General features: G+C 41.4%; 1 protein-coding gene across 1 annotated transcript in view; it reads right to left on the reverse strand.

The window, feature by feature from the left end:
- Positions 1–11439, reverse strand: part of NEB (nebulin) — a gene marked incomplete at both ends in the record, with an annotated part of 125402 nt that overhangs the window by 68199 nt on the left and 45764 nt on the right. The window contains 15 exons of the mRNA XM_080621910.1: positions 477–581; positions 1059–1262; positions 1658–1969; positions 2513–2620; positions 3324–3428; positions 4215–4418; positions 5162–5473; positions 5610–5717; positions 5813–5917; positions 6270–6473; positions 7506–7817; positions 8754–8861; positions 8957–9061; positions 9402–9605; positions 10655–10966. Coding sequence (XP_080478036.1) covers positions 477–581; positions 1059–1262; positions 1658–1969; positions 2513–2620; positions 3324–3428; positions 4215–4418; positions 5162–5473; positions 5610–5717; positions 5813–5917; positions 6270–6473; positions 7506–7817; positions 8754–8861; positions 8957–9061; positions 9402–9605; positions 10655–10966 — 2808 coding nt within the window. The remainder of the gene's footprint in view (positions 1–476; positions 582–1058; positions 1263–1657; positions 1970–2512; positions 2621–3323; positions 3429–4214; positions 4419–5161; positions 5474–5609; positions 5718–5812; positions 5918–6269; positions 6474–7505; positions 7818–8753; positions 8862–8956; positions 9062–9401; positions 9606–10654; positions 10967–11439) is intronic.

Raw genomic sequence — 11439 nt, forward strand, 5'->3', positions numbered from 1 at the left:
AATATTCAAATTTTTCTTTCAAAAACAAAATCACACTTCAGTTAAGCACATATGTGTAATAAAGCAAATTAAGTGCTTAAATAATACTGTCAACATTCAGGCAACTTAAACATTTGAAAACAGCTCTATATTCTCTAGAAAATAAAAATATGAAGATTTCAAGATCTTACAATTGTATTGTAAATGCCTGGAAACGTTAAGTAATTTAGGGAAGGCAAAGAAAGGAATATTCTGCAAGTTAAATTATTTATTTCCATACCTTGCTGTAGAAATGATTTCTCATTTATAGCAGGTAATATATTTCAAAAGCCTAATTAGACACCAGCATTTTAGCGAAAGAACAATTCTAACAGTGGAGCTGGCAATTTGTGAAACTAGACAACTTAACAGTATTATAATATTAATCAAAGTCAGAGATGACAAAATTGTACTTGACAGAATAAAAATATTTCTGACAACTCTTCAGTTTTACTCACCTGACTGTAGTTTATCTGGTTTTGTTTAGCTAGCAGGATTTCTGGTGTGTCAGGCATGACGTGAATCATAGTCTTATCTTTATTCCATGCTTCAGTGTACAAATGCTAAGAAAGAATAAAAGAAGAGATTAAGACTGCATTCCAAAACAAGTCAACATCTCTTTAATCAGGTAAATCACAGAGCACACTAGATAAAATTATAGAAAATATAGCATGAATAAACAGTTAGGTATTTAATCAGGTAGAGATACCATTATTAAAAAGAGAATTTATCTGAGGAAATTCAACAACATCTAGAAAACTGCCACATTACTTAAGAATAATGAGTAAACTGAAGCATTATTACAGCTCACTGCAGAGACATGTCAAAGAAAAGATTAAAATGTAATATGCAGAATATTATTATAAAGTGGAGGCTTCAATTACAAGGCTTGATAGTTTTTACTGAAATAAACAGAAAACACTACTTGAAAATCCATCATTTCTTAACTTCAGCATTACTGTGATCGTTGTATTTCTAGTCCTGCACCCAGAGGTAAGGCAGGGACTGCTGACGTGTTACCTAAGCGAATCAACACTCACCTTATTCATTGTCTCTGCATTCTGCTTGGCTAAGACCATTGGTACAGAATCAGGGATGCTAGTAAACTTAATTGTGTCTGGCGGCTGACGGTATACTTTATCACTCAGGATCTCTGCTGCCTTTTTGGCTTTTTCAACTTCCGGGGAACCAATTGGGACCCAACCAATGCCTCGTAACCACTGAAGGTCAGACTTGTAGCAGTTCTATTACCAAAAATATGCATAGGTTATTCCAATAATAGTAATGAAATTTACATAGTGCATCTTTTCACAGTTAAGTAACCTCACTATCAACTTTCAATTCAAATAAATTCAAAACCCTAGAGAAAATTTTAGGAAAAATAACTGCACACATCTATATTAAGAGTGATACCATTATCCAGATTTTACACAATGACAGATGACAAAAAGCCCAAATTATGGAATTAAAGAATTTAATTTAAATATCAGTTAGTTAAAATATCCTATTAAAGATAGAGTTTTCAATTAGCAATGAAACTTAAATCTTGAAAATTTCATTCTATCACATTGATATGTGATCCACCTATGTAAAATATCAAACGCATTCCTCAACAAAAATGAAATCAAACAGATCTTACATCGCTTTGCAGATCATAGGCTTGCCTAGCATGGATAACATCATTCTGGTCTGGTAGACAGATCCACTGATGCAGATAGTGGCGGTAATCAATGTCACTGACCAGCCCCTGACATTTCTTGGCTAACACGATTCCCAGCATGTCCACTGGGCTACTGAAGTGTGTCTTTGTCTTCTCAAAAGCCTTCTTGTACTCCCTGTCACTCTGGATCTTGGCTACGTGTATCGACCACATCATCTTCGGATCATCCTCTATGTTACGGGCTCCAATATGGTGGCCAAGCTGCTTGCGATAGCCTTCCTTGTACTTGTACTGAAATGTAAATCAAGATAGTATATTTCTGTATTACCTACTAATATCAGTTACTCATATTAAATATTTCTAATAATAAACTGTTAAAATTACTCCACAGCCAAAGTCAAAACAACCCAAACTGTCACAGCAATTCTGTAGCTAATAATATGAATTCTCACATTAAATTTTTGAGATTTGAGTTAGAACCCTAGAGATTTTTAAGTTAGTTTTTTGATAAAAACACTCTTCACTCACATTACTGAGAAATAAACCTCTTATTAAATATTTGATCTTTATTAAATATAATAATATACATGTTCTTAGAATTTAATTAAGGATACAGTTTTATGAGCTATAAAATTGACGAGGCACTATATTGTCCTTATAACTTCTCAAACTTTTTACAATAAAATCTTTCAATATATATAATAATTTGCTTCCCAAAATCTATCATTTGGGATCACAGTTTAATTGAAATGTCTTTTTCAGATTCCAGCTATAACTTTCAGGTTGCAGAGATCAAATATCATCACACAAAAAAACAAAACAGCAGTTTCTTACATCACTAGCAATTTGCCTGGATGCTTTGGCAGCTTGGATGGGGATAGCATCACTTCTCAAATCGTAGCCTTTCTTTTTGTCTTCTTCCATGGCCTGCTTGTAGAGTTTCTAGGTGAAGAATTAAACAGTGAGATTTATGTAAGTTCATTCCATATATTGCATTCTATGCAAAACAAACTGTTTGTGAGTAGATTTTTAAAATTGTGTTAGGATTTATTCTAACACAGCTTTATCTAACTTTCTCAACTCAAAGCCCCAGATCAGTAGATGATACAAATTCATAACAAAGGAAAAGCTTTGCTAAATACATTTGCTAACAATTTTTTTTTCTTTTACTACTTTAAACAACATAACATGGACTACAGTTTACAGATAAACTATTCTTCTATGAAGTGGAGTAAAACTTACTTTTTAAGCCACTTCTTACTGATGTGAATTTATTTGCCTAAACTAACACTAAACACTGGGATCACTGCTCTTCAGAACTGTGCTGAAAATGACCTTTTTGGTATTTCTAAGGTTGAAATTAATTTTGTACCTTCCTAACAGTATGCACACTGACAGAAACAACTCCCAGAAATTCACTGGAGACACACAGCTTCTCATGGAATTTATTGTCAATACCGCTTACTGTTGTATGCATGCACTACTGTATAAATATCAAAATTATGTTTTTAAAGTCACAATTTTGAGGATAAATATTAGGGGTTACTTAAAGAAATTGATGGTATCATCAATACAAGGCTTATCAGAACACTGACGACCCAGCCATTAAATAGACCAGCTACATTTGGAGAGCTCACACACTCACCACACTGTAGTTTTGCATGTTCTGTTTTGCCAGTGTGATTTCAGGTGTGTCAGGCATTATGTGGATTTGCGTCTTGTCTTTATCCCAGGCCTCAGTATATAAACGCTGCAGGAGAAATAATGTATGTTAAAGGGGAAGAACAATGGTGACTGGCTGAAGACCTCCTAAAACACGAGAAGAATTAAAGATCTGTACTCAAAGCCTAAAAAAAAAACAAAAAACACCAAAACAAAAAAAAACCTTATTCCTTATATAGCAATGAGATTTTGTATTCACTCTGTAACTTGTATATTAAGTATCTAGTGAATTAGTAACGTAGAAAGAATTCTGTTTAAAAAACAATGTTTAGAAGAAAAGGCACAGAATACTCATCAGACACAGAGAGATTTAAATGCTAAGGACAAGGCATGTTTGGAAGAGGAAATGATTTATTGACATAAACAGGGTTGAGATCAGGGCCACAGATTAAGAAAACTCTTACATTAAATACTACAGTGAATTGTTTGAAATAGGAATGTTTCAAAGACTGACCTAACACAAGTAGTTTATTAAGTACTAAACTACTAGAAAAATCTGATAAATTTTTAGATTCATTAAACAAATTGATATATTAAAAATTAGATGAAAGTTAGGTAATATATTACTAGATACACAGTATAGTATGTGGAAAGCTTCACAGTTGATAGTTCAAAATAAAATCGATAATTCAAAAGATATTTAATTAGCACTTGCTGAAAATAAGTTACCTGACAATTACCAAAAATGTACCTTACACTTTCAAAGCCTCGCTGCACAGTAATCTGATACAGCAATCACACATTTGTATTCCTAGTCCTGTCTAGGGTTTACGCAGGGACAGCCTACGTGTTACCTAAGCGAATCAACACTCACCTTATTCATTGTCTCTGCATTCTGCTTGGCTAAGATCATTGGTACGGAATCAGGGATGCTAGTAAACTTAATTGTGTCCGGAGGCTGACGATATGCTTTATCACTCAGGATCTCTCCTGCCTTTTTGGCTTTTTCAACTTCCAGGGAGCCAATTGGGACCCAACCAATGCCTCGTAACCACTGAAGGTCAGATTTATAGCAGTTCTATTACAAAATACAAACACAGCTGTCTCATTAACATTGCCAGTTAAACATTTTATATATACCATGCAACTAATTATTACTTTCTGTAAGTTGCCTTCCTCCTACTTCAATCTGCAAAACAATCTTTGTTAGGAAGCTAATAATGTAATATGTGAAGATATGTGAAGGCACATATCTGCCTTCAAGAGATATTTTTCACTCAAAACCATGCTGGAGAATGGTCAAAGAGCAATAGATTATAACAAACCCTGGAAGTCAGTAGAAACTTTTCAAGTAATATTTGTTCACAATAAATACATAGTCACCCACTTAAAACAAAAGCTCTTAACGTAAAACATCTTCTCCAAGACAGAACAAAGTAATTCCTTCCAATAAAGAGGCTGAAATTTAAAATAAATTAAAAAAAAAAGTCTAGGCAGTTTCCTATTTATATACTGTTAATCTCCATATTATTAAGATGAAGATTGACTATTATGAAAGATTATATGCAGATAGATCTACTATTCAGCAAATTAAAACGCTGTTTAGAAACTGCTCTAATACTAACACATATTGGTACTCATACAGAGATTCAATCAATCCTAAAAATCCAATGACCTTGCTTGGGAACGGAAAAGAAAAACATAATGTGAAAAAAACCCAAACCACTATGTGACACAGACACTTCAAGCAGCTTCCATATTTTATAATCAAAAAAAAGGACATAACATTTAGAACTCCAAAGCTTATCAACAAGTACTCACATCACTCTGTAGATCATAGGCTTCCCTAGCATGGATAACATCATTCTGATCAGGAAGACAAGTCCACTGATGCAGATAGTGGCGGTAATCAATGTCACTGACCAGCTCCTGACATTTCTTGGCTAACACAATGCCCAGCATGTCCACTGGGCTACTGAAGTGTGTCTTTGTCTTCTCAAAGGCTTTCTTGTACTCCCTGTCACTCTGGATCTTGGCTACGTGCATCGACCACATCATCTTCGGATCATCCTCTATGTTACGGGCTCCAATATGGTGGCCAAGCTGCTTGCGATAGCCTTCCTTGTATTTGTACTACAGAGGAAAAAGTGTTCAGAGAGATTTAGATTAGTTTTCTTTTCATGCCGGAGGATAGAAGCCCTGGACTCAATTACGAGCACCCAGACACTCTTCCAACGGGGTGGGCCGACAAGGGCTCCGCTGTACTTACATCACTTGCAATGTCTCTGGAAGCTTTAGCAGATGTGATAGGAATGGCATCTGCCCGCATGTCATAGCCCTTTTTCTTATCTTCCTCCATCGCAAGCCGGTACAGTTTCTGGAAGAGAAACAACCACTCCCCTCAAACAACACTGCTTCCTGGGCCACAGCAGTGTCCAGGGATGGACACTTAACCCCAGCTCAACCACCTACCTCACTGTAGTTCACTTTGTTCTGCTGGGCCAGCAAAATACCAGGTGTATCCGGCATAATGTGAATGCTGGTTTTATCTTTCTCCCAGGCTGATGTGTACGCACGCTGAAAAGAACAAGTCCAACGTGAAAGAAAATCACACAAGCACAGGGCAGCAAACTCAAACAGCAAACTAGATCAAGGAACTAAAGCCAGGGGACTCCACTTTGCAATGCCTCAGGAACACCTGTTCTTGTCCCAAAACAGTCTCAAGCTCCGCCCATTTCTTTTCCATGCTGCGCCTAATCACTGCTCCAACCGCACCTAAGAGAATTTGATCACAAACAACAAAAACAAAGACTCCATGCAAGAGGAGGCAATATCCCCCTTAAGAAAACCCAGGCCTCAGAAGGAGAGAACACAGCGTCCTAGGCCATGCGCTTATTTCCCTCGGGCTGAAAACACAAGCAAAGCTCACCTGGTTCATGATTTCAGAGTTGTGCTTTGCCAGAACCATAGGCATTGAGTCGGGAAGGCTCGTGAATTTGATGGTGTCCGGGTGTTGCCGATACTTCTTGTCACTCAGGATGAGGCTCGCCCTCTTATTCTTCTCATCGTCCAGCGAACCAATCGGGGACCAGCCAATGCCCCTCAGCCATGTAAGGTCAGACTTGTACACGTTCTGAAAGGACAGGCAAGGACACAAAGATGCTCAGCATCCTCCTTACGCCATGCAACCACTCCTCCTGCCAAGGGAAGCTCTGCCGACCAAAACACATGCCCCAGGTAAACCACTTGCCACCTGAAAAGGGACTCCCATTAAGCTCAGATCCACACAGCCTGCCTTCCCACACCTATAGCAGCACGAGCAAGTGTCAGGCCACCCACATATCCTCCACCTCCATCTTCCTCATCTCCTCAGGAGCCAACTGCCACACTTGGCAATCTCCAGCCATCAGAAAAGCCTTACACCTCATCACCTAACACTCTTCACACCATTTGCCTTTGCACACCCGGCATGCCTTTGACCACTGACAGTCCTCCAGAGGAAAATATATGACTCTGTTGCCCTCCTCCTGCCATACACAACTACAGGCACCTGCAACAACCCTCCCCCCAGAATGCTTAAGGCAAGACAGGGCTCTTCTGTGACCATCATGTATGACCACACACTAACACCAGCCCTGGCCATTCCTGACAAATCTCAGCAAAAATAAAGCTGGACTGCTAGGATCTCTCCTGAACTGTCAAATCAGAAACTAATGAGACCCAGAGGAGAAAGGCTGAAACTGTAAATTTCTTTTCAATAGAAATACAGAGGGAATGGCTCTAAACTGACAGAGGAGAGACTTAGATTAGGTATTAGGAAGAAATTCTTCCCTGTGAGGGTGGTGAGGTACCAGCACAGGGTGCCAGGAGAACCTCTGGATGCCCTGTTCCTGGAAGTGTTCGAGGTCAGGTTGGACAGGACTTTGAAAAACCGGGTCTAGTGGAAGTGTGGTTTGCACTGTAGAAATTGTGGGAAGTGGAGATCATTAAGGTCCCTTCCAACCCAAACCATTCTAGGATTCTGCAAGAATTTACGTACACCACAGTCTCAGTCCCACAGAATAAGCCTATACTTACGCTCCCCATCTGGACCTACTCTAGCAAAGGAATACTACTGACCAAAGTTGTTTCCTGGTTTTCACATGGACAGCAAGGAACAACTTACATCGCTCTGGAGGTCGTACACTTTCCTGGCTTGTACAACATCGTTCTGGTCTGGAAGACAGGTCCACCGATGCAGAGGGTGCTTGTAATCAATGTCACTGACCAGCTCCTGACATTTCTTGGCCAACACGATTCCCAGCATGTCCACTGGGCTACTGAAGTGTGTCTTTGTCTTCTCAAAGGCTTTCTTGTACTCCCTGTCACTCTGGATCTTGGCTACGTGCATCGACCACATCATCTTCGGATCATCCTCTATGTTACGGGCTCCAATATGGTGGCCAAGCTGCTTGCGATAGCCTTCCTTGTACTTGTACTATTAGCAAAAAGGAGTTCAGAGAGTTTTAGATTAGTTTTCTTTCTCTCCATAGCAGCTCCTAAAGCTCAAACTTTCAACAAGGTAGCATCTTAAAAAACAGAGAGTGAAAAACAAGAAAGTGTTTAGCTGATAAACTGCAGAGTGCAGCTGTAAAAGGATTTTTATAACATTATCTGCCTCATATGCCTTCCACATTTTCCAGACATTCCATGTCCTCTATATTAGGAGATACCAGTCAGGATGTGGGAGTAAAAAAAGTCTTAACATAATGGCAGCGATATAAGAGGCACAAATCTCATTAAGTAAACTCTACGTAAACTATCAATTAATAACCCTCAAGACAGAAGCCAAATAAACTACAATTCTATCTATTCAGGAGATAAAAACTCTGGAACATAAAGATAGAATTAGAAGGTTAAGTGTAGACAGCAGTTAAATTAAATACATACTTACATTAATACATAAAAATAACACAAAAATACTTAATTTTACCCTGCCTTTATTTTCTACACTAAAAATAGGCTTGGGGTTTTGTTCCCATTGTGCAGCTCAGCTGTGTCTGCTACAAGGGTCATGCAGAGTAGTCACAGTGAGGACAGGACTGCTCCTCACAAATCCAGCCTAAATGCACAAGGTGATGCAGCCACAAGCCCCACAGGGACATTGCTTTGGATTACGTCCATCACACAGATCCCACACATACTGTCACCACACCATCTGCAAATTCTCTAACAACCCTGCACACCAACAACATGCAGGGCCAGCTACACACAGACCCTCCAGAACCAAAAGAGTTAAGGACTGGCTGAATGGTTACAACACGTAAGAGTTGTGTTGGCTCCATTTGGCTGAGGTTAGAAGCTCTGGATTCAATTATGAGCACCCGGACACTCTTCCAACGGGGTGGGCCGACAAGGGCTCCGCTGTACTTACATCACTTGCAATGTCTCTGGAAGCTTTAGCAGACGTGATAGGAATGGCATCTGCCCGCATGTCATAGCCCTTTTTCTTATCTTCCTCCATCGCAAGCCGGTACAGTTTCTGGAAGAGAAACAACCACTCCCCTCAAACAACACTGCTTCCTGGGCCACAGCAGTGTCCAGGGATGGACACTTAACCCCAGCTCAACCACCTACCTCACTGTAGTTCACTTTGTTCTGCTGGGCCAGCAAAATACCAGGTGTATCCGGCATAATGTGAATGCTGGTTTTATCTTTCTCCCAGGCTGATGTGTACGCACGCTGAAAAGAACAAGTCCAACATGAAAGAAAATCACACAAGCACAGGGCAGCAAACTCAAACAGCAAACTAGATCAAGGAACTAAAGCCAGGGGACTCCACTTTGCAATGCCTCAGGAACACCTGTTCTTGTCCCAAAACAGTCTCAAGCTCCGCCCATTTCTTTTCTACACTGCACCCAATAACAGAAAAGAGAATTTGATCACAAACAACAAAAACAAAGACTCCATGCAAGAGGAGGCAATATCCACCTTAAGAAAACCCAGGCCTCAGAAGGAGAGAACACAGCGTCCTGGGCCATGCACTTATTTCCCTCGGGCTGAAAACACAAGCAAAGCTCACCTGGTTCATGATTTCAGAGTTGTGCTTTGCCAGAACCATAGGCATTGAGTCGGGAAGGCTCGTGAATTTGATGGTGTCCGGGTGTTGCCGATACTTCTTGTCACTCAGGATGAGGCTCGCCCTCTTATTCTTCTCATCGTCCAGCGAACCAATCGGGGACCAGCCAATGCCCCTCAGCCATGTAAGGTCAGACTTGTACACGTTCTGAAAGGACAGGCAAGGACACAAAGATGCTCAGCATCCTCCTTACGCCATGCAACCACTCCTCCTGCCAAGGGAAGCTCTGCCGACCAAAACACATGCCCCAGGTAAACAACTTGCCACCTGAAAAGGGACTCCCATTAAGCTCAGATCCACACAGCCTGCCTTCCAACACCTACAGCAGCACGAGCAAGTGTCAAGCCACCCACATACCATCCACCTCCATCTTTCTCATCTCCCCAGGAACCAACTTCCACACTTGGCAATCTCCAGCTGGCAGAGCCATCAGAGAAGCCTTACACCTCATCACCACCTAAAACTCTTCACACCATTTGCCTCTGCACACCTGGCATGTCTTTAACCACTGACAGTCCTCCAGAGGAAAATATATGACTCTGTTGCCCTCCTCCTGCCATACACAACTACAGGCACCGGCAAAATTCTCAAGGCAAGACAGGGCTCTTCTGTGACCATCATGTATGACCACACACTAACACCAGCCCTGGCCATTCCTGACAAATCTCAGCAAAAATAAAGCTGGACTGCTAGGATCTCTCCTGAACTGTCAAATCAGAAACTAATGACACCCAGAGGAGAAAGACTGAAACTGTAAATTTCTTTTCAATAGAAATACAGAGGGAATGGCTCTAAACTGACAGAGGAGAGACTTAGATTAGGTATTAGGAAGAAATTCTTCCCTGTGAGGGTGGTGAGGTACCAGCACAGGGTGCCAGGAGAACCTCTGGATGCCCTGTTCCTGGAAGTGTTCGAGGTCAGGTTGGACAGGATTTTGAGTAACACGGTCTACACGGAAGGGGCCCCTGCCCGTGGCATGGAGGTTCGTACTGAGGAAATTGTGAGAAGTGGTGACCCTTAAGATCCCTACCAACCCAAACCATTCTAGAGTTCAGCAAGAATTTACGTACACCACAGTCTCAGTCCCACAGAATAAGCCTATACTTACGCTCCCCATCTGGACCTACTCCAGCAAAGGAATACTACTGACCAAAGTTGTTTCCTGGTTTTCACATAGACAGCAAGGAACAACTTACATCGCTCTGGAGGTCGTACACTTTCCTGGCTTGTACAACGTCGTTCTGGTCTGGAAGACAGGTCCACCGATGCAGAGGGTGCTTGTAATCAATGTCACTGACCAGCTCCTGACATTTCTTGGCCAAAACGATCCCCAGCATATCCACCGGAGTACTGAAGTGTGTCTTTGTCTTCTCAAAGGCTTTCTTGTACTCCCTGTCACTCTGGATCTTGGCTACGTGCATCGACCACATCATCTTTGGATCATCCTCTATGTTACGGGCTCCAATATGGTGGCCAAGCTGCTTGCGATAGCCTTCCTTGTACTTGTACTGCAGGATTGAAGAAGCTCAGTCAGTTTTAGGCCAGCTCTTCTCCTTTCTGACACTATTCTGTAGCAGCACTTCTGAGCATGCACTTTGCTAATGGAGTCTGACAAGATCACCGCCCTAAGAGCCTACTAAGTGCCTCATAGCTCTACTGTGTCCTACACACTTCCATCCCATGCCATGTCTACACTGGGACACAGGAGGTGCATGGAGCCCAGACAAGAACTCCAGCCCAGCTAGCTCAGGAACCAGGAGCTATGTGTGCAAAAAAGGCATTCTTCTCCGTACAGCATAAGCATCCCCACTTAGAGGCCTGCTCAGTAGCTGGGATGCGAAAGTCAGGGAAAACCACCAGACTGCTCGGGCAGGCAACCCGGGCCTCCATCTGCACAGTCCTGACTGTACTCACCCACAACAGCCCACAGCAGCTGGCACACTCCACTGCTCCAGGCTTTCCTGCCCAGTGCTCAGGAGCC

Source organism: Psittacula echo, assembly GCF_963264785.1.
Source record: "Psittacula echo genome assembly, chromosome: 6".
Taxonomy (NCBI): Eukaryota; Metazoa; Chordata; class Aves; order Psittaciformes; family Psittacidae; genus Psittacula; species Psittacula echo.